We start from the raw sequence: 25095 nt of genomic DNA, 5'->3' as shown, positions 1-25095 counted from the left end.
TAGTGGTTGCAAGTGCGACTGCTGGGCCTAGGGGTCTCGGGTTCGATTCCCGGGTGGGCGGATTATTGCACTTTTTTCGGTTTTTCGAAAATTTCGCAGTAGTAACACTAAGCCTGCAATTATGTCCAGTATATGGCAATAAATTCACGCCATATTACATGGGACTTATAACACAAATGGTGGAAATTACAGTGATATTACGTGACAAAATGTGCATAAATGCCTACAAATGATAAATAAGGTGTGACGAATATGATACGAATTTAAAATAAAAAAATATTGTGATGAGGCTTTTCTGTATTCCGTATTTCCAACTGTAATTTGTTACCAACGGAATAATTGTGGCAAATAATTCATTATTTCTTCACACAGAAATGGTTGAAAGAAATCATTATGTATTCCTTCGAAACTGGAAACTTATTCATCTTTTGGTAATCATAAATTTTCCTCCAAACCACGGCTTACGTACCTCGAGCGAGATTTCCATACGAAAAACATATTTCCATAAACTTGCTGAGATTTATATTAAAATATATTTTACATACGTATCTTTAAAAACAACATATTTTATACGTTTTGTGATAGAAATGTTTTTATTATAACTAACAGGAATGAACATTTTCCCTTTAAAAAAAAGCGTACACCCACACTAGGATTTTCTCCTACTCCTCCTCCTGTCGTGAGTGCGTTTACAAACATACACGTTCACATACACATGACACCCAGACTGAAATCAACAATTTGTGGATCACACAAAGAAATTTAACTGTGTATACATTTTTTTATTACCTTAGTGATCTATTAGAACAACATTCGATTTTTAATTTTCATACCCCGTCATCATCCCTATTCAAAGCATTTGAAGTGACCTTAAACGCATTCTCGTCATATTGCCACAACCAATGACATGACGGACCACGACCGACCTCACGTCCAACGTTTCAAATTGACAATTACAGAATAGCCAAACAGTTCTAAAGTCACGTTCTACCCACAGCAACGTTCAATAAAACGCAAGCGTTGTTTAACATGCTCCCAAGCGATTCAATCGTAAAACAGCGATTCCAGACTGAAGGCCCCTTTTATGGAATCTATCTTTTACGGTCCGTTCCGCACGTAAAACTCTTCGATGAAAGGTTATTTCAGATAAAAAATGTACCTATAACTTTTCTATGGACTATCTTTTTTTCCTTTTTAGCGTAAGTTAGTATGTATTACTGAGTTTGAGTACTAAGAACCAATGTAGTAGGTACTTACTAAGAAGTTAGCTAAGTTATTTCGTTACTGTAATGTTAAAGTTACGGAGTGCTATGCCGATATAGTTGTAACTAAACTTGTTATAATAATCAAAGCTTTTGTTAATTTATTTAGCACTAGCTTTATACAGACAGGGTATGAACTGTTTTTTTTTTTACAAAATCCGTTCAGTAATTTTAGCGTGATTGACGGACAAATATCCAAACAAATAAACTTTCATATTTATAACCACACCTTCGTCTCTTTTCTTTATAGTTTAAAAAAAGAGTTCTGTCAATATTATCTAATCCCATCTGTATGACTGTATAGAAAAAAAACATCATGAAAACCTAACAATAAAAAAACTTAAAACCGTCCGGTTCCCTTTAATTACTTGTGAGGATAAATAAATAGAACAAGCTTGGAAATTATAGCAAATTATTCATTCTAATTACACCATTTGTTAGTACATTTGAAAAATCTGTTTAGAAAGGGGAATGTTCAACCTTTATCCTTACTCCAATTGTCTTTTTAGACGTTTTATATTATTTTCTCCTTAAATGCTCATGATTTGAAATAACCGCTTTTTACTGAATTTATTATATTTAAATGTAGTAAGTATACAAAACATACACTAAAATAATGTTTTTTACAATTTTCATCTGTCTGTCTGTCTGTTTGTTCTCGCAAATCTCTGAAATGGCTTAACCGATTTTGACAGGACTTTTATTGGCGTAGTTGATGTACCAAGGAGTAAGGCAGTTGTCCCACCAACGGCGAGTGAACGACTAACTATCGGCTATTTTCTCGCTCAAGAAACGTACAATAGATATACTTTCCGTGTAAACAAAAGAGATGCATATACAAATAGTTGATCGCTGACTGTTCACACTGCCGGCGAGTGCTCGCTTCACTAGTTTGTCGCTGAGCGACAAGAGCTATGAAAGATAACACTCGCTCGGCGACACTCGCCAAGCGATTAAAACTCACGCCGAGCGAGCAACCAGTGGTCATTTCTCTACAGTGCGTATCGTAGTGCGAGTAATCGCCCGCCTCACTCGCACTCGCTTATAGCCGAGCTACACAAACATCAGAACTACACACTCGCTCGCCACGTCTCGCTTAACTCGTTTCTAGTTCTAGCTCTACTCGTTACTCGTTCATCGTTGCCGGTGGGACAACTGCCTAACTGATGATACTTTTATTTGTCACAAAGTAATCCGTAATACGCACGAAGCCGCAGACATCAGCCAGTCAATTAAAACAATCACTTACGAATCAGTAACAGCTAATATACACTAATATTAGAACATAATATATGACGGGATATTTACCATGTTTATTTATTTATGTTTATGAGTTTTCGATATTTCGGCACTGTTGCTAGCGCCATGATCATTTATAAACATGGTAAATATCCCGTCATAAGTTCTAATATTAGAGTTAGTGACCATGTCAGTTTAAAAACCTAAAATACAACCTTAAAACTAATTCACCACCTTCCCATCACAGGCTATAAACCTCAACCCCTATCTATTCACCATAAACGTCTATAAAAACAGTTTTATTTACCATAAAGTTAAGTTATATGGTATCAACTAGGGTCATATAAAAACTCCTGAACGTAATCAATAAACGGCAGCCATTACCTGGGGTATAATGACGTCGTTTCCTACAGAACTTAATTCTCCTCATAACCTCCTGATATATGAGCCGTCGTGTGAGGAACTTGCTTTATGATCGTGCCTGGTGTTTGGTATTTAATACTGATAAAGTCATTTTAGTTTTTAATGTGCCTGTCTGTATTTTTATTTTAAGGAGTAATGGTCATCTGGACGTGCATACGTATTCTGTTTCTGTTAATCATGTCCTATAATGGTTTAATAACTGTTAGGAATATTGATCATACAATTGTCCCATAATAAATGCTTTTTTTTAAGGGGGAAAATCATTCAATGATTTCTCCCGCCTTGGGCGAGGCGAAAGGAAGTGTCAGACTCTTACTGACTAAAAACCACCCCGTTCCTACGTTCGCTTTTTGAGCCAGAGTCCCTGTAAACCCACTAGGTAGTCCGCAGCGCCGTATCAGGCGTCAGCCCTAATGGACCCAAAATAACTAAAGGGGCTATTTATATTTGACATTCAACTATATAGTTGCAAGAAGTGTCCATTTAACGATAACAACCTCTAGTCTACCACTACAATTGAAATATTGCAGTCGTTTATTAAAAGTCAACCTATCTACTAAAATTCTTTCTACATCCAACACTAACCCCTATGGGGGTTTATTTCAAATCAATCAAGCGGTTAATCTAGTCCAGCTCAGCGGGAGTGAGCTCTTTATTAAGTGGCAATTTATATATAATTGTATCAAGAGTGTCTGGCCATGTAGCAAGCATTTATCTTCGTTATTTTTCCTTCAGTTATAACTTATTATAACTAACGGTGCTTTTCCACCAGAGATGTCCCAAAGTGAAAATTATTTATTTCGAATAGACCAGGGAAGGCTCTTTCAAACGTCAAATATTACAATATTTAAAAAAGAAACAAAATGTCTGTCTATCGGTCAGTCCTCTAGTGAAGCTATTTGCTCGTTCCAAAGTGTAGATTGCTATGGAGAAGAATGATGCATTTGGCTTTTTAGCACTGGTGGAAACGGACTCGGCTAAACTATGTTTTTTATATGGAAAGATCCGTACCTACTAATTGGGTCCTAACTACTTATTACAGAATTAACAATTATTTATACTAAATAACAAAAAATGCTACAATTTCAAAATACACTAACGCAAAATTCCCGAACACAGCAAAAACCAAAGAGATAAGAAAAACAGAAGCGCTAAAAGTTCATTCAGATAGCTCTTTTAAACGGTAAACGGTAGGAAATAGAAAACTGTAATGATACTCGTTCTCAATGAGAGCCTCTTCCAGTGAGACGAAACTCATTATCCGTGGATAGGTCTAATTTGTTGTATTCCTCACGGAGGCGCTAAAGTGTTATTTAACCTCTATCTATATACGAGTAGTGTCTGTCTGTTTGTCGGAACTGTTTTCTTTTAATTTCGGTTGTACAAACCCGTGTTAATGGTTTTCTTGCGGATAAATGTAGTTTGATGCTTCTTTGTTTTAGTAAACGAACTTTAACTTCTATTCGATTCGCGTTTTTGAATAGGTATTTTGGTTTTTATTGGTTTGAGTTTGAAAATTTTTGTCTGATCTACAGATGGTTTTTTTTTGGGTGTATGGATCTCATGCGATCAGATTACTTAATATGTCATTGATAAAGTTATTTCAGATAATATTTGAATAAACCTTTTTTTTTAAAAGTCCTTCAAAAGTTAAAGTGCGAACCTACAATGCGAGAAAACAAAATCAAAAACGATTTAGCCAAACGCGAGATAATCATAACATAATCAAACTGAGAACTCTTTTTGTAAATCAATTAAACAGAAATCTACATTACTACCATTTTAGATAAAATAATAAACACACTTTCATCTACAAAACATAACCAAAACAAACAAAAAAAAACACGAAAACACCTCCGTTAATAACCAATTTTCCACCAACATCTCATGTCATCTTCACAAAGCAAATTAGAAATAGCAAATACAATGTATTTCGTTATAAAAGGTAACTACATATTATGCAAACGTGCACTCGAGTCTCGGGACCCGTATCCTTCCACACTGACATGTGACATGACCAACTATTTCTATTTTAGACAACACAATGTCGCTCGTCGCCCCACAAAGGGCTAACAAAGTAATACAAACGAAACTATGTATTGTAACAACGTTGTTATAATTTTAATTGTATTGCTTTTGAGCAAAGGTATGGTGGTTTTGTTTTCTTTAAAAAATAAGTGTAATTTTCTTTGACTGCAAAGTAAACCGCATGATATGTATTAAATGGCAAAAGATTTTCTACCACATTGATTGAAAATATCGGCATATAAGCAAGCGGATCACCTGATGGTAAGCAATCGCCGCCACCCATGGACACTTGAAACACCAGAGGCGTTACGAATGCGTTGCCGGCCTTTTAGGGGTCAGGAATTCAAGGGTTGTTAAAGTATCGGGAAATGGGAAGATTAGGAAGGCGGTAATTGGGCCTTCGGTAACCTAACTCACATACCGCAGGCGTTGTTTCACGTCAGTTTTCAGTCAAACCGTAGTATCACTCCGGTCGAGCCGGCCCATTCGTGCCGAAGCACTCAACCCGAAGGTGCAGTAGAAACCAGGGTCAGACACTACCTTGTGGTCTGGCATTTGCTGAACTGTACCTACTATTTGGCGCGGCCGTCAGTGACGCGCAAATAATTGAATTTCTTGTTTTAACTTTTTTATAACTTTATATATTTGTAGCCTCCTGTCTGTGCCAAATAAAGTATTTTCTTTCTTTCTTTTCAAGCAAGGCTCTCCCACACTTAAAACCTATACTATAATATACCAAAATAAAAGTCCCACTCACTGGCATAATACCCCACGTCGTTGTTGACATTGATGTGGCCGGCGTCCTCAGCGGCCAGCATGTGGGTGTCCCACACCGACCGGTACTCAGGGTCGTGGAGTACATCGTACAGGGCGTCCGGCTCCACGTCCTCGAACTCGGCCACCACCTGGGGACAAAGGAGCTGGTGATTAACACTTCTACACAAGACACTTTTTAAAACTATGGCAATAGACTCACCACCTATTACATGGGACTTACAACATAAATTGTGAAAAGTGGGTGTACACAGTGGCATTACGTGCCATAATGTGCACCTCTGCCTGCCCCTTCGGGGATTAAAGGCGTGACGATATGTATGTATGTATGTATGTACTTTTTTTAAAGTGGAAATTATTCAATGACTTCTCCCGCCTTAGGCGAGGTGAAAGGGAGTGTCAGACTCTTACTGACTAAAAACCACCCTGTTCCTACTCCTGCTTTTCGAGCCGGAGCCCCGGTAACCCGCTAGACAGTCCGCAGCTCCGAATATTCTACACAAGAGTTGGCAGTTTCGTAATTAATAGAATTGTGGTTTAGACAGAGTATCAGTTAGAACAAATTACAATAATTTATCTCCATAAGTTTTTAAGCCGTGATTAGCAATAAGTAACTTCATTTCAAAATAACGCTAATACATTTATGTAGCTTCATTCTACTAATTTATTGATAGATAGACTTGCTTGCCCCAAAACCTTCCATTAAAAATGTAAAGTGCCCAATAACCGCGCCTCTATACAGCAGCAACACCCAAACCGCACAGAAAACCACGAAACCTCGTGAATCCGAAAAGCAGTTATCGCATCATCGCATCGACCATCCAATAACACGACTATTGGGAAAGAAAGAGAGAAAAGTAATTTATTCGGCACTGGACACAATGTACGACTTGTAATAATTGTTAGAGTAAATAAAATTGTAGAGTAAAACATGAAATAAAATACATATAATACATATTCGTAACAATAGCAAGGCACATGCCGAAAGGGTTGCCACCTCAGTAAGAGCTAGGCACAGAAAGTCCGGAGCTGCGGACTACCTAGCGGGTTACCGGGGCTCCGGCTCCTAAAGCTGGAGTAGGAACGGGGTGGTTTTTAGTCGGTAAGAGTCTGACACTCCCTCTCGCCTCGCCCAATGCGACAGAAGTCATTGGATGATTTTCTCCCCTCAGAAAAAAGACACAGAAAGTACCCAGCACTGATTTTCAGTTGTCACCCTTTGCAGTGACGCACGGACGGAGACAACGTGAAATATCACGATTATTGACTGAAAGCTGTAGCAGCCACAATGTGTAATCCTTTATTTCTCTACGAGGACGACGTGACAAGCATACCTCACTCACAGCCCCGCTTAATGATAACAGCCGTGACAAATGTCTACGTGAGCGGGTTTACTATCTACTGACGTATATATCTGTGCTAAATTATTGTGTGGAAGATTTTTTTTCATTGAATTGTAAGCACTAGATTTCATTTTGTCTAGACTTTTCTTTCTCTGTCTAGAGTTATTTATAAAAACAAACTGAATTTGCGCTAAAACCAATCTAAATCTATTTCTAGCTGTTACTTAATTTGTATACGAACGATTTTGTCAGGTTATAAGTACTTCAGTTTATAATAGGCTAGTTTCCTACTAAACAAATTGATTTTTTCAATTTTGTATAAAATAGTGCGTGCATCAGATTTTTATGTCAAGAAGCAGATATATTTCTAGAAAATTACCTAAAACAACATTGAAAATAAAATAGATCATCAAATCTATGAATATAAATGTAATAAGTGCGATTATTTTTTAATATTTTTTGTAGGTATTGAAAAGTCGAAATAATTTATTTTTGACTGAGGAATGTACTGGACTGTACTGGATACAAATAAGCTTGATACGAATAAGATTCTATTCAACAAGACCTCAACAGAAAGAAATAAAACGAGCAGTACCTATCAATCTAGAAAGTTAGACAAAAACCTAATTCCAAAAGACAGAGCCCGAGAAACGAATGGCAAAATAATAATAACATAATAATTAGATCTCGAAGAAAGATAAACAAAGTTGGTTAATGAAAATGTGGAACTTTGGAGAGCGTCTAGTAGTTTGCTCATAACTTTTTTCATTATGGCGCCTCAGAGTTGATTTTCTCGATCCTCATTATTGGTTTCATTACTAGTAGTTCGCGCGGCTCTTGGGAAGATTCACTCTCCGTATAGCTTCATTATTGGATATCTACGTAATCGTTACTTCATTAGTTGACTAGTTACAAGTCTTGCTGTGTTAAGATGTCTTATATTCGGTTACATACAATATTCTTGCTGTACTTTATGAACATATTTCTTTAATTTATTGGTTAGACTGTACAGTCTATGGACTATATTAATATGTAAATTATATTACTATATATTATACTATAACCTTAATTTTCTGGCCTAAAATTTTCTATAGTTGCATAAAATCGGGACTATTTTTTGTTCTCATGACAAGTAGCTATGTGTATGATGTTGTAGATTTCTGCACATAACCAATCCCAATTTTGATTTACTTATCTTTTTCATGAGATAAGCCTGCAACCTAAGATTACCTGATGATGTTCCTAGTGGCCGCCAATGGACAACAGAAAAGGCGTTACAAGTGTGTTGCCCACCGTGTTAACTTTATGGTATAAGCCGGTAAACGAGCAGACGGAACATCTGATGGTAACCAAGCAAGGGTAATTGGGCCTCTGAACCTCACTCACACGACTTTTCCTTTAACCTTTATCTTTTTTTTTCCCAACACGAAAAATAAAAACATACGTTATATTAACTACAGAGTACTGTTACGAGTATATAAATGAGTTATGGCCCTATTTCGTTAATTTTTTTCACTCAAAATAACATTCGTATGATAAAATAGCTTAATTTACACTATCCCCGGCTTAATTGCGGTCGAGTTAATTAAAGTCAGAATCGTTGAATATGATACGGCGGAATACGAACCGCAATGCGAGTGTGGCTCGCTTCATATTTTATTTAACACCTGATACATAGTTTCTATTTTCCATAGGTATGGTATAATAAATTATTCATTTGATACTTTTTTTATTATGGTATAATATAAGCCGGTAAACGAGCTGATGTTTCACCTGATGGTAAGGAATCGCCGCCGCCCATAGACACTCGAAACACCAGAGGCGTTACAAGTACGTTGCCGGCATTATGGGGAGTTAGGAATTTAGGGTTATTGGAGAATCAGGGATTGGGAAGATTGGCAAAAGAGCTACTCGAGCCTCTGGTAACCTCACTCACACAACGAAACACAACGCAAGCGTTATTTCAAGTCGGTTTTCTGTGAGACCATGGTATTATCATCCGGTCGAGCGGCATTGGTGTCAGAAGCATGACTCTCCCACACTTAAAAAATTAACAATTACAAGTAAGTAATTGCACCGAAAAGTAATCTATTGGTCATAATCCAATAACAACTTTGTTATAACTATTGTTCCGTCTGCAGATTGCTAAAAGTAATTAAGCATAATGTACCATTGTTCATAATGTTAATACCAGAACATGAAGTGGCCTACTTAGAAAATACTACACATCGAGCGATACAAAGCCAGTTTACCATGGTCTCGCCTTGTATGATCTTTCTGAACATTACAAGATCTTTTAAATCTGGTCTGTATATCTTGTATTGTAGCCGTCCAGGTCTCTAAGGAATTATTCTCAACTGACAGTTATTTTATGTTTCACCCGTTTTTACCTGAGTTAAAAAATAGATTTAAGTTTCCTTGCGACTGAGAGCTTTCACTACATAGTATAAAACAAAGTCGCTCTCTCTGTCCCTAAGTCCCTTTGTATGCTTAAATCTTTAAAACTACGCCATGGATTTTGATGCGGTTTGTTTTAATAGATAGAGTGATTCAAGAGGAAGGTTTTTATGTATAAAACATGCATAATATATCACCATTGCACCCATGCGAAGCTGGGGCGGGTTGCTGATTTTAAATATTTAGTAGTTAGATCTAGTCGTTTCAGTTGCGTTAAATATTTTATTAAACGGTTCTCTTACCTACGTTCGATTTCTGTTTAGTGCAGTGTTATTGTAAGGAGCGTTAGTTGAGAGATTTTCTTTTATAGGTAAAGGAGAGATAAGTGGTTCAGTTGCCACAGTTTTAATATCCTATTGATCACTGGACTTACTATTATTTAGCTTTTAAAACCTGATATTGGACAGTGTTAACTACGACTATAGGTATTATATATCGGTATATGGCAATAGGCTAACCCCCTATTACATGAGACTTATACCACAAATGGTGACAAGTGAATCCCAACAAGAACTAAAGTAAACTTTAAGGAAAATCTATTCTTAAGTATGATAATGATAAGCAAATAAGCTTTGTATATTTGTATGAAACAAATCTTTAACATATTAAAGCTTAGAACTTTACCTACTATCTTTTTGAATACAACATAACATTAAACCTGTCAGAAGCTAAAATCATTACTTTACACTAAGGTAATTAAGACACCTTTCATCCTGTACATCAAAAACAAACCTTGTTTCACATACCTTTGAGGTTCTAAATCCCACACACAGTTACGTGCGAACAAACTCATACCTATTCTAAAATCTCCTGTAAGAACTATACTATGAACTCACGTTCTACCCACTTTATAATAATACTAGCTACTTCCACGCGGTTTCACCCGCTCTAGTTGGCTCCTTTTGATCGCAGCATAATGTTTTATAGCCTATAACCTTCCTCGATAAATCCATCATCCAACAAAAAAAGAATTATTCAAATCGGATCAGTAGTTCCGGAGATTAGAACGTTCAAACCACCAGACTACAGTCAAGAGATGGCACCGTTTTTTGAGCAACGAAAATCATCCAATAATTTCCATATCTTCTCCCCTAAGATGAGGCGAGAGGGAATGTCAGACTCTTATGACCACACTCAGACACATTAATGATTACTTAAACTATTCCTTAGTAACTATTTTGATGACTCTGAGTGTGGCAATTACTGACTAAAAATCACCCCGTCTCTACTGCTCTTCAAGCCAGAGCCCTGGTAACCCGGTAAAGCACCTAGAAAAAGTAGAAAAGATCAACACATAGGTACTCCAAAACGATGTTCATTGTTTACTATTGAATTCTCACTCTGTATACAGTAGGTACCAGATATAATATAAAAATATAGCGAAAAAATGGACAATAAGTACTCTAGAAACTACCCTTTCAAGGATAACAAGCGTGGTAGCACATTGTGTCTATTGTGCGATCCCCAGGGAAGACCTTTCAGCGAGGAAGTATATAAAGTTCCTATGTATAGTATGTATGTACGTATGAAGAGTACATTCTGAGAATTGTAGCTTTATTTTGTATTAACCAAGTGTGTAGTTTATATAATTTGAAGGGAATTGTTATTTTGGTTAAGTGAATGTAAGTTTTGATTGTCAAACATAAGGTCTAACATTATATCTGGTGTCGAGTAAAAAAATTCTTAGCATTTAATTTCATTTATATTCTGCCTCTTTTCACTGTACGGTTGGTGCGGTGGCTGGGTAACCAGCTGTCGCGCAACGTGTAGCTTCGATTCCCGCACGGAGAAACTCTTTGTATAATCCATAAATAGTTTTGTCTGGTCTAGGTGTCATGTGTATGTGAACTTGTATGTTTGTAAAACGCACCCACGATACAGGAGTAAATTTTATCCTACGACTTTTATAATTAACTGTGCCCTCATGTAAACTTGTGCACATTATGGATGCAATAAAAATATTTAAAGACTTAGTGTGGGACAAAGTTTTCTAAAACAAAATACTCTAATACCCATTAAACTAACATTTTTATAATATCAAATACTAGTTACTTTACAGTTCATAGGCAGTTACTTTTCAATATTCAATGAACAGATCGGACGTAGAAAATCCCGATACGCCGCGTCTTACTTTGAGCTAAAATCTGATAACACGGTACCTGTCGTACTAACGGGCTTGAAAGTCTATTGACCTAAAAAGAGCCCTGAATTAGATTTCTAGGCATGATTTGAATGATTTTAATTTATCAATTTTGGTTTATACAAAGATTTCATAATAAAATCGAGAATTACATAAATCTCTTTATATGTTATGAAAGGCTGAAGATGGCCTGGTATTGCCTAAAAATTAAAACAAGTTTTAGGAGACTATTGATGTTGAGTTTGCAATAAGTAAAATTGTATTAGTTAAGGTCTAAATCGTCGGGTTATTGCAAGAAATCATTAACGCACATAAACTATCGACACTCAATACGTTTTTATTGCATTACATTCTACAAAATATACCAGATAGAAATAAGAATATACCAGATAGAAATAAGTGAGTTTTTACATTTTGTAGAATGTGTCAAAATAAGTCCACTATAGTTAAAAACGTATTTAGTGATTTTTGCAGTTAATGATTTCTTGCAATAAGTCGACGAAATATTAAAATGCACTATAAACTTGTTTATGTTTCCAATAAATAAAAAAACAACATACTTATAAGCCTATTCCTGCACCAAAATAAATTAAAATCAATACTGCACTTTAAACATAAAACACAAGCCAACAAACTTCACCACATAACCTCAATACCGGTAATATGATACGGCATAGCATCGCACAAACTCATAAATTCCTGAACTTAGACTAACATACATCGCGTTTCCGACGCGTCATCGAAGCGGAATAACTCAAATGGGAAATTGAATTTCCCAATACGGGGCAGGTTCCCAAGTATTTTGCTATCGACAGAGTGTTGAGAGTTAGAGGAATGCTCGCTAGTTAGTCTGCTTCACTTCATCGGAGGTTGAGCACTTTATTAATTAAGCGGGAGTGTTTTTTTTTGCTCACGTCATGCAATAATCATGTTATGACTTTGTTTGTTCAGAGTTGTGGGAGAGCCATGCTTTGGTACATATAAGCCGGTTCAATCGGAGTGATACCACAGCCTCACGGAAAACTGACGTGAAACAACGCTTGCGTTGTGTTTCGTTGTGTGAGTAAGGTTTATCGGAAGCCCTCCCTAATATTCTCAATCGATTCCCCAACAACCCCTAAATTATAACGCCCCCGGTGTTACAAATCTATGTAAAATATAAATAAGACAATAATAAAAGGAAGTAATAAGACTTGTAATAGAAAAAAAACTAAATAAAAAGGTAAACACTGAATAATAATTTTGCACTGCCGGTTATTGAACTAATGACCTCGCGCGGCCAAGCACCTATTAAACAAAGTAATTATGCGGTCATGATAATAAAATTATATAATAAAAGTATTTTAAGCGTATAAAATACTAAAGTTTTAGTTGCACTTTAAGGTGGAAGTAGATATTAAAAATCCATAAAGACACTTCTGCATACCCCTTTCGAAATACTTGAGCGTGATGTTATAATTAACATAATATTACATGCCAAGCCATTTAAACTTTATGTAGTAGAAAACTATCAATGTAATAAGTACTAGTTACATGTAGATTAATTTAGTAAAATATACGAAATATACATAAAATATGTATGTAAGTTTGTCCGTACGAGAAGCTGAGACAAGTTACCAGAATTATCGTAAAGTTTCTAACATCACTCACCCAAACATTTTAATATTAAAACAACATTGAATATAATTTGCATTATCAAAGAATTGCAACAACAAATTAGTTCCAAAAACGTAACTAGATGGTGTTGGGATCGAGATAGATCGCGCTATGGTTTCGTTCCATCGAGAAGTATAAGTCTTGCGGCGATTATTGCAATTTAAAACCCAATAACACTTTTTGATATTTTTGAATCGCCTTCTAGTAACGTGAGTTGCTGAAGGCTTATGTTACTGAAAATGTAGGATTCTTATTTACATTATTTTATTTTATTATTTAATACTAAGAAAAATAAGTTTACGTTTAAATATTTCAGTATTTGAAGAAAACAGCGCCATCTGCAAGACTTTATCCTTACTTTCAGCGAAATCTCGCAACTACATTATTTTAGTATTAAAGATAAAAGTTTATTGGACACTACGGTCTTATAAATAAAGACGATTTTACTATAACATAGCATCACGCTTGTTATTAACCGAAGGTGTACATAGAAATACATATAGGTATCTAATAACATAAAACAAATTTTTGTCATTCACTTAATTGATTCCTATGCAAGAGGGAATCTCATCTATTGCAGAAAAAAGAGGCACTGCTTAATATTATGATTAATCAACCCTAAAATACCTCTGCAATAGGGGTTGATGACGGGGTATGCAAATTAAAAACCTATTTATTCTGTTAGTCAGGTAATGAAAAAATGACCGGTATTTATTTATTTTGTCATATAAGGATTGTCCTTAGATAAAACGATTCAATTCTAGGAGTGGGAACAAATACGTCATATCTACGTATAAAACGTACTTAGAAGTATCGTCACGTGATATTTCAAATAAGTAGATATATCTTCGAAAGTGTTTGTTATTCTAAGAAAATAAAAAATACGTGTACTAATTTATATAATCTACAAGACGGACATTAAAATAAAAACTAGTTGTTATCTACCTATTTTACTTACACTGCTCGTTTGAAAGGTATAACCAAAATTAGAGGTAGACAAGACACTACCTAAGTTAGAACGTGTGATCGCAGTTTAATGACACCGCCACGCCTCGCTCTAGCATAATGCAGCTGTTCTAGAAATTTCCAACATTCTCCACATCAAACACGTTCAAAACTTTAACCTATTTCGCTAATTATTTACCTAATATTGTGCTGTATGTATTTTGTTGTGATGTGTATTTTGGTTCTTGTATTGTATTTCCAAGGAAAGATCTGTGATAATTATAATAATCTTCCTCTTGTCTAGTCTAGTTTCGTCTAGATATAAAAATCAATTACAGTTCGTTAGTCTCACTAAAACTCGAGAACGGCTGGACCAATTTGACTAATTTTAGTCGAGGGAAGGTTCAAAAGGTGAGAAAAAAAATGTTTGAAGCGCCACGAAAATTGCTGTGTCAGCTAGTGGTAAATAATATTTAAACAAGTTTCAGTCTATATCTGCAAGTTAAGTTAAGTGTTGCAAAAAATGGCGCGTAGCTGAAACTTTGCTCAGTGCGAATCAATAGGCTCATTCATTATCACATGGCCAATATATCATAACTTTAACAATAGATATTAATACGAAGGTTTGTTTTTGTGTCGTTATTTATATCTGGCTTTTTGTCAGTGAGGTCTGAAGAATGATACTTACATTTTTTTTTCTTGTAATCGAAATAGCAGTAGGAAAAGTAATATAAAAAAGTAGTATGATACAAAATACTACTTTAACATACCACCACTTTGCTGATACCTACCTTACTTCACTTAGCATCTACTATGAAAACAAAAAAAGTAATAAAACGTAGCACCGATTAAGTTAAACAAAACAATTTCTGAAATCGTCATCGCCCAAATGGTTTAGTTACCACGAAGTAATCTTCTAACTTCATAGCGGACCAACCCTTCCAATTCGCGTTGATAACACGAAAGATTACAATCAGCCAGTCAAACACGCCCAAAGCGTGTACTATGTATACTTTTATACACATTTATAGGAGTAACAGCAAGTCATGTAGTTCCCTTTGTGTTGACGGCAAATTTACCACACCATGTAAGAGCGACTAGGTATATACATATGTAAGAGAGACAGCTGTTGTTGAACCTTTTTTTAAGGGGGGAAATCATCCAATGACTTCTGTCGCCTTATGCGAGGCGAGAGGGAGTGTCAGACTCTTACTGACTAACAATCACCCCGTTTCTACTCCTGCTTTTTAAGCCGGAGCCCCGGTAAACCCACTAGGTAGTCTCCAGCTCCAGGATTGTTTGTTAAACCTGATTGTTTAAGACTGCGATGTTCAACTCGCCTGGCAAGCATCATGACTATGGCAAAGTCCTTTATTGTTAAGGAGACGTATAGGACTATACGTCGTAACAGTAAACTCTGTCTCGCTGTCAGCATATGCTGCTGATCTTATTGGAGTAAGGGTGCTTTTCCACCAGAGATGTGCGAAGTAACTATGCTGTGAGAATTTAATAGCGAAAGCTATGTAGCGGTGCGAGTAAGATGTACTGTGAAGATAGGCCGCCGCAAAGTAACTGTAGCGAGGAAGATGCTCAGCACGAGTATGCAATGTATCGATAGTAAGGAAATCATCTATAGCACACATCCATAATCCATACCATGCACCTTTTCATATAAAAAACATATCTTATTTGAACCTGTTTCCACCAGGGTTAAGCTATGTGTACCAATGAATATGAAAGGTGGAAGCCAAACGCATCCACAGCAACGTAGTATAGCACATCTATAGTGGAAAAACTCTCTAATACTAGAAAAAGCTAATTGCAAATTACTCATAACCGGTGTCTTAAAATGTGATGAAAACTAAAGTATGTAATGACTAAATAATAAATAACTAAAGCAAGTAAGCAATGATCGTGTTACCTAACAAAGGCGTGAATTCATGTATGTTCGTATGTATAGCAAGTCATGCTGTTTCAGCAGTGTGTGGCAATACATTATCCCCGTCCAACACATTTATTGCCCAGCGCCGTAAGGCAGCTTAATGCTCCGAGTCACTGGCTAGGGTTGTGCTAATATGAAATGTCGTTAAGCTTGGAAAAGTAGGGAGTGAGAAATGTTAGTAATTGTTGGGTATTTGAAAAATGGATTTAAGAAGTTTTTAAATGTGATAGACAAAAGAAAATCAAGTCAAAATGTATTATAGATATAGATACACAAATGTTTGTAGTACGAAGTTATGCTAACAAATAAAAGTGATATTTTTTATTGATCGCCAATTATTATTAACCTGCACTAGGGCGGAGCCGCACCGGGGTCGGTCTACTAAGAGGACCCGGTGCCTCCTGTAGGTGCAGGTGGTGGCCACCGGGGAGGTTTTAGTGAGGTAAAAATCACACACTACCTAGTTTTTTCCCCAAAAAGCTAGGCACCTTTTGAAGATTTCCTCTCGTCAACAAAAAGATAAAGGGCGGAGCCGCAGTGGATTTTATCCGCATGACAATTAATTGCATATAAAACATGTGTATAAATGTGAAACATTCGAATCTAAACACTAATTTTACAGAAAAGTAATTACAAACAGAGATTATATTTTTACACCTGTAGACTATAAAGCAATACAAATTAAGACCTGTAATACCTACCTTAACGTGCAAATAAATATTTTGAGTTTGAGTTTGAGTTACGTAAAGATCTGCTTACGAAGCAGGCAGCGAAGCCAAGATCGGAAACTTACATCAGGAATTTTATTTTGATTGAAATCGAAGAGTTCTTAGTATAAAAATCCTTTTCTATTCATGTTGCCTTTTGCCAACAGCTAGTATAGAACAGCTTGACAGTTCTTTATTAGCAATTCCAGAACCGTCCGAGTTTCAAAAGAAATTTTATTTCAAATGATTTATGTAAGTAGGTTTACTTGAGATAAAATTGTTAGGGCTTATAAAACGAACTGTGTTATCTGTAGGTACCGTACTACGTACCTAATATATTTATACGATCTTTTTTTGGGTAAAAACTAACAATTGTACTATGTGTCTTACATATAAATACATTTTAAAAACTAAGCTAGAGTACAATTCACTGCGTTTCCACTGAATAAATTAGGCACATATAATCTGTAGTGCTGTCACAATTAGAAATATTTAATGATTACTTAAGGTAGTTCTTATTTCTCAGCACGGCGCTAAGTAGAAGTGCGCGAGATAATTAGGTACGAATTTTAATGTTAATACGCATTGACATCGAATACAATAGATATTATAATATCTCCTATAACAAAAATATTCTTTCAATTTAGAAACTGAGAGTTCCATCCGAATAATTATTCTTAATATTACCTTACTATATAAAAACTCTTTTCGAAGAATTCTCGGTGGTAGAACGGTGTCTGGAATTGTGCCCAGTATATGGCAATCGGCTCACCCTCTATTACATGGGGCTTATAACACAAAAGGTGAAAAGTGAGTGTATATTGTATAGCGGCATTACGTGCCGTAGCGTGCACCTCTGCCTACCCCTTCGAGGATAAAAGGCGTGACGTTGCGTATTTGCTTACTATCACCATGAACTAATTACTCAAAGAACTATCAAAAATCCTCAAACTTTCATATACATCTTACATAAACATAAAAGTTTTTATTTAAGCAACGTGTATGATATATCAGAGGTACATATATGATATATCAGAGGTGTAGTGTAAGAGCCTGTGGTTGAGCTAAAGCTACGCGGATCAAGTATAAGCTTACTTAAGTCACTTTAGCCGTGGTCAGACTGCGAGCGTCCATTGTTCACGCTTCAGAAAAATCGTGATATTTATATTGCTTTCTTTTAAAAATGTTGTCTCTTTGCGTCATTTTTCACATACACATAACGTGATTTGAACAGTAAAGTCTGTAATGCACTACCGAGTGCAGGGTATACTAACTGTTGTCTGATTAGGCACATGTTCATGTTCTGTTGTACAGTGTACCTCTGTATATTCATTATGATTATCAATAGATCTATGTATGCCGGAGCAGCGGACTGCTTAGCGGGTTACCGGGGCTCCTGCTCGAAAAGCAAGAGTAGGACCGCGGTCGTTTTTAGTCAGTAAGAGTCTGACACTCCATCTCGCCTCGCCCAAGGCGACAGAAGTAATTGGATGATTTTCCCCCCTCAAAAAAAAAAGGCAAAAAATATTTTTGAAGAAACGTTGCCCTGCACGTTTATAAACTTCACAATCCACATACATATCACACTTGAGACTCGAAATAACCATTTCTAGGTACCTAAAATATTCCCAGCCGCTGCATACCTAAACAGTGCAGGCGAACAATCGCATAAACAAACACACGTTTGACATCTCCAAGTTAGATGTTGCCAACCCTAGCGCACGTACCAGCTGGCTGCGACATTAACTGCCCTCGGAGTATTGTTTAAACAGGTTTAAGTTCAACTTCCCGACTCGGTCCCCCCACAGACGCCTCCCTAATGAATTTATGAAGAAAACTATCAACAGAAACACTCCAGTTTTATACCTCCCGCCATTTTCCCTTATTTAGCCGCCATCTTTTATTTTTATTATGATTTACTTCTTTTTATTTTATTTAAATTACTGCCTTTTAAGTTTCGTTGCCATTTAGTGTTTAAATATTGTGTAGTTTAGGTGCTTTACGAAATGTAACGTTTTAAGCAAATTAGGTTAATAAAGAAAATTAGTTTTAAATATTGTTTTACCGAAATAAATTGTGTAAATTAGTTTTTTTATGAAGACAAGTGTACATTGTACCTACAATGTTAGATTTTAACGGATTATTTTTTTGATATAAGCCAGTAAACGAGCCGACGGGTCACCTTATTTAAGGGTTAATCGGGAATCGGCAATAGGAAAGATAGGGAAGGGGTGTAAGTGGGCCTTTTTTTTGAGGTGGGAAAATCATCCCAACGGTATCCTCATTCACACAACGCAAGCGTTGTTTCACGTCAGATTTCAGTGAGGCCGTGGTATCACTCCGGTCGAGCCGGCCCATTCGTGCCGAAGCATGCCTCTCCCACACTTAACGATGCATATACATTATTAATGGATATGTACCTATACGATATAAAGTATAAACCTCTCCCACGTGTTTAATCGTCTAGGTAAAGACAATTAATAATTCATTGCTAATTTCCGTTCCCAAAACTGAATACTTTACGTATTTATATTAGACAAATATCTATTATCAAATCATTTCATTCTATAGGTACGCAATAAAGTAAATCTAAGGAGCTTAGAAAACCGTAAACTAGTATATTTCACTTTCACGGACATAAAATAAATTTTGGTATTTTTTCATTGTGAATATTGTGATTTTTATCACACCCAAAGTTAAGGTTTTATGAGCTTCCATTGAATTTATCGTGTCATGAAAACTGAAACGTTAAGCCTATTTTAATGGCGTATCCGCGGTATCCGCACATATCTGCCGCGGGAATGGACGGTGACCATAAATAACGTTGCGTGAATAAAACAAGCTTCCTTATCTATGGTCGACATAAATCTGCTGTGCGACGCCATATTGATAATTCAATTATTATTTACGCGGGAATCGTTTATATTAGATGCATGATGAATGTGTGTCTGTGTGTGTGTGAATTCTTTTATAAATTAGATTTGTGTGTGAATTTTTTTCTTAATTTTAATTAGGTTGTATGTATTGACGGGATTGTGCGAATTTATGAGTTTTACTCACGTTTTACTTTTATTTTACGAGGTAATGAAAAACGGCTAGGTAGTAGAAGTGTTACTTTAATGGTCACCAGTGATTTAATTTATTACAAGTTGAAATAATGCCAGAATAATGCCCATCCATTGATAGGAAGGCTCTGTCGTTGATATAAATGAAATAAAAACATTCACTTCACTACTTCAGTGTTCTTATCCTTAATCACAGCAGTGTGTGACAAAAAATCACAACTAACTCAACAAAATCAATTTTTACAAAGTGAATAGAACCGCAGATTTTCCCAAAGATTCGAAGATAATTTCATGGCTTAACAATATATACTTAAAAGGTAACAGGTCGCCATTCAAAATCCGAGCGTAATCCCTTAATCCGAAGGTCAGTTTTCCAACTTAGTTTTGTCACAAGTTAATACAATCTTCAGAGTTTGTGGTCAGTTGGGAGTTGTTTGAAAGTATTTGACGTTCGGAACAGCAATTTATGATATAAAGCCAAAGGTGACTTGGGGACAATGTATTAGTTATTTATCACTCTATGAAATGGTTAGGTTAGTTCGTGGAAAGTTCTAGTATAATTTCTTTATTAACCCTTTGAGCACCAGGGACGTGTTTAGATGTCAACAGATGGAAAATGTGCTCACCACGCCAAAGACGTGATGACATGACACGTCTTAAATATCACACTTTTTCAGTTTATAATAAACATACAAAAATTGTGTGTAAAGTATCTCAGTTTTTTTACTTATTATTTTACTCCTTTGAGTCCGTTTACATATCTATTGGCCATACTACAATTGGCCACGCTTTTAGTAGTCGCTGATTTTATTATACATTTAGTAGGAAATACTCAACTTTTATAATTTCTTATAATCCTCAATGCAATTCTTTACATAGAAAAATCACAGTTTTAATTCTTAATTTAACACCAGTTGTAATTTTAATAGCATTATTAAATAATACTAATGTAAAATACAACAACATTTTGGTTAAAACTTTAAAATATTACCTAAGATGCTAACCCAAAAACAACTCAAATAAACCTCTAATAAAGCATTATTTCTAATGCATTCCTAACTTCAAATTACTGCATTTAAGACACGTGCAATTAGTTGTTAGTTATGCAAGAGCTCGTCTGTTCAATGCTAATTTTGCCAACAAACAAACCAATAGAATATTCAAACACCAATTAACTTAAAGACTTTAGAAGCTTTACTATCGCCACAGACTACAAACGGGATAGATATTGATTAGATAGAATTTGGTGCACCTATGGAAAATGTTCACGTTTTAGACATGTTTGTACCTAACTATAAAGCCTTCGATGCATCATCATCATCAACAGCCTGTGGCCCCTTCTGACCAAAGGCCTCTTCTCACACGGAGAAGGTTTGACCTAACTATGAAGCCTTCTCTCATTATGATGCAACGAGTTGATCTGAGTACTTAGTTTGGTTGTCCGATCAAAACTTATCCTTTATCTAGTTTTTTTTTAGTTTTAAAATTACATATATGGCACTAAAGACACTGGGATTGCTTTCTGTGTCAAGATTACATTTAGAATTTATAAACACATCACACCCCATACCAAGAACAAAAATTCGTAGATCACATTTAAAATGGTTTCATGCGGGAATAAAACCCGAGCACATTGGTTGCCTAGTACACCAACCGAGCAATCTAATTTAGAATTAAACATAGGAATATTTTAGGATGTATTTTGGCAGTGTTATCCCGAGGCGAACACTGAAGTTTGTATTAAGTGTCTGCAAAATTCAGTATGTCCAAGATAAGTTGTTAACTTATCTCGTAATTTTGTATATAAAGATACGCTTCTTGCTAAAATGTCTTACGCGCCTATGTCCCTTTTTTGAGGAGGGCAAATCATCCAATGTTTTTTCTCAACTTGAGTGAGGTGAGATGAGAAGGAGTGTGAGACTCTTGCTAACTAAAAACCACCCCGTTTCATGTCATGCTTCGAGCCCTGTAACTCGTAGCTCCGGTTCCAAATTATATAAGTACATAATACCTTATTGTATCATTATATGCGATATATTTAAAACTTTATCGTATCATTGTATAGGTATATGCAATATTTTTAAAAATAAAATAATTTTAGTAACATACATCTTTAGTTCCTTTTTTTTCTTTTGTTGACGGTGGGAAACCTTCGAATATTAGGGATTGATTTAGGCAAAAAACTAGGGAGTGTGTGATTTTTACCTCACTAAAACCTCCCCGGTGGCCACCATCTGCAACTAAAGGAAACACCGGCTTCTCCTAATAGACCAACCCCGGAGTTCTCATTGTACAACGCCTACTGTTATGGCACTTCCCCATGGAGACCTACATATATATCAGGAGCTGCGGACTACCTAGCGGGTTTACCTGGGCTCCGGCTCGAAAAGCAGAAGGAACGGGATGGTTCTTAGTCAGAGTCTAGCACTCCCTCTCACCTCGCCCAAGGCGGAAGAAGACATTGGATGATTTTCCCCCCTTAAATAAAATGGAGACCTTTATGTCATCCTTAAACCTCTCTGTGAAACTTCTTTAGCTCCTATTTCAGAAAAGGCCTCCGTAGTAGTCACAAACTCTCCTACTTATAACAACTATATCGACTATTCAACTTCATAGGCAGGCAATGCACCCATTACTCATGTATACTGGAACACGCTGAATAAAATATGGCGCCGATAATACAACTCGAGTGCGCTGCATAATTGCGTTTTTGTAAAAGCATTGATCAAAAATTCGTTGCAGAGTTAAATTGATGACATTTGGTTGTTTCTCGTATTTGATGATGAGTATAAAAATGACATTGGGAGTATAAAAATGACATTGGGAGTCATAATCTTGAATTAGTTTTTACACCCTGCGGACTCACATCACATCACCAACCTATTAGTGACCACTGCTTACCAAATGCCTTAATTCTCAGTGGGATATGGTGAGCATTTAATGACTCTGAGTACGGCGGTTAATTTTCTGTAGCCCTTTTTCATAAAATATGGTTTTGGCTACGGTCGTAAGTTGCTCGTACAATCATTTTTACAAGTCTTTATAAGAGAAATCTTTACAAATAACAAGATAAAGCCAGCAGCTCCAGACATGGGAGACGACCGTTCTTTGAAGTCCAAGACATACTACAGGACCCTTAGTACGAATTTACTTTATGTTGAACGAAAACGAAACGAGAGCGCGTTCGGCGCTCAGGTTGCTTGGTTGTTTCGCGCCAGCCAATCAGAGTGCCGAACGCACCGCTGTTTTCGTTCAAACGTAAAGCAAACTCATACTAAGGGTTCTGAAGAAATGTTAGGCGGATCCTTTCCGGCCGAATAGTCTTCATTTCTTCACGGCCTTCAATATTGATTGGGTCCCCCTACCCTTGTGAAGTCCTGAAATAGATGTGCAAATTACTGTTACTTTCATGCCATTTGAGTGAGCATCGTCAACGTAGGACTTTCATGCCTCATTACGTACACCGTACGTTTCTCAACGTAACTGGTTAGATGACACATTTTAATATCACTTATTGAAGTAGGTAGGTATAAATGCTATTAAGTGCAATTTTGTTTTTAGAAGTGAGGTTTACCCCTATCTACACACTATTGGTTATATCTCTTTTTAACACACTCCGTTTTACACATTTTTTTTCTAAAAACATCGTCGTGGGAGCATTTACAAACATACACATCACACCCAGACCCGAAACAACAATTTGTGGATCTCAAAAAGGATTACTTACTGCGGAATTGAATCTGCGACACGAGTTATGAGTTGCGTGACAGCCGGTTGCCCAGCCACCGCCTGAACTGTGCAGTGAAAGCCTTTATTTTCACCATAGTCTACCATACTATGCTACAGTACCTTGTGGTCATAATATTACATTTCTAATGAATCAATTAATTAAATACCTGCATATAACACAAAGAACACAGGAAAAAAACATTTAATCAAATCAAAAACCCTTATGTTTCAGTTACAAAACAACTGTTATCTGTAGCGACCGCGCCCTGTTCGACGCCATTATTCTAACAACGTTGATGAACCACAGATTCACAAGAGCATCTGTCACGTATCACAAAGTGTGATAAATGAACGTCACCGAACATAACGGGAGCGTTCAGCTCGACACGAACGCAGTTTGAAAAGAATTTTGTGTTCCATTTTATGTAGGCCTGTGATTCTTTTCAATGAAAATATTTTGAAAAGGGAACGTAATTATTTATAGGGACGAGTGTTTTGAATGTTTTTTTTTTTCGCTTTTTGTCAAATAAGCTACATTTTTTTTGAGGGAGGATAATCATCCAACTACTTTTCTCGCCTTGGGCGATGCGAGAGGGAGTCAGATTCACTAAAAACCACCCCGTTCTTACTCCTGCTTTTCGAGTCGGAGCCCCGATAACCCGCAGGTAACTAGGCAGTCCGCAGCTCCGATTTTTTTTTCTGTTAGCTATTTGTTTTTTCCTCTTTTATTACTAATGCTGTGTTTGTGTCGCCCTTGCTACTGAATCTAAATTACAGTTGTTTAAATGTTTAATCGTGACACGGAATGGCCATTTGTGCTAAACAGAATAGTGTTTTCTTTTTTTGGTTTTCATTAAAACTTTTTCCTATTTGTGTCGTTTGTTGTAAAATAAACGTATCTAAAATTATACTATTTACGTATTAGAAATACCGAATAATGTAAATTAGTAATAGTTAAGGGCCGCGCAGGCAAAACTGTAGCTGCAGGCGAACAGATATCACATCATCAGCCTATAAGTGGCCATTACTGACCAAAAACAAAGTACTTTGGCCACTTTTCTCACACGGTGAAGGTTTATGCATTAATTACCACGCTTGCTCAATGCGGGTTGACGATTTCAAACCTACAATTAGAAATTATAAGCCAGATTTCCGGATAATGATTTCCTTCGCCGTTTGTCAGTGGTGTCTAAATAATCTTAGAAAGTACATATAAAACACGGAAAAAGTCACATTGATACTTGCCGTTAGTAGGTTTCGAACCCGCAGTCTCATGTATGAAAAGCGGGCGTCCTAAACCTCCAGGCCATCACAAAATCCCTATATAAAGGTAGAAAGGCTGACAGAAAATATCTTGTATCATCACAAGAAATATTACTATAATT

General features: G+C 36.3%; 1 protein-coding gene and 1 long non-coding RNA gene across 2 annotated transcripts in view; both read right to left on the bottom strand.

Moving 5' to 3' along the window:
- The window catches only part of LOC118265276 (START domain-containing protein 10), a 63280-nt gene that overhangs the window by 32809 nt on the left and 5376 nt on the right, over positions 1 to 25095 (bottom strand). The window contains exon 2 of the mRNA XM_050705816.1: positions 5710 to 5857. Coding sequence (XP_050561773.1) covers positions 5710 to 5857 — 148 coding nt within the window. The remainder of the gene's footprint in view (positions 1 to 5709; positions 5858 to 25095) is intronic.
- LOC126912665 (uncharacterized) lies at positions 22672 to 24232 on the bottom strand. Its single transcript, XR_007707324.1, has 2 exons — positions 23709 to 24232; positions 22672 to 23358 (listed from the first exon to the last, which is right to left on the bottom strand). It is a non-coding gene; the product is annotated as an uncharacterized LOC126912665 (long non-coding RNA).

This window comes from Spodoptera frugiperda, chromosome 28 (genome assembly GCF_023101765.2).
Source record: "Spodoptera frugiperda isolate SF20-4 chromosome 28, AGI-APGP_CSIRO_Sfru_2.0, whole genome shotgun sequence".
Lineage (NCBI taxonomy): Eukaryota > Metazoa > Arthropoda > Insecta > Lepidoptera > Noctuidae > Spodoptera > Spodoptera frugiperda.
This window is presented reverse-complemented; position numbering and strand designations above follow the sequence as displayed.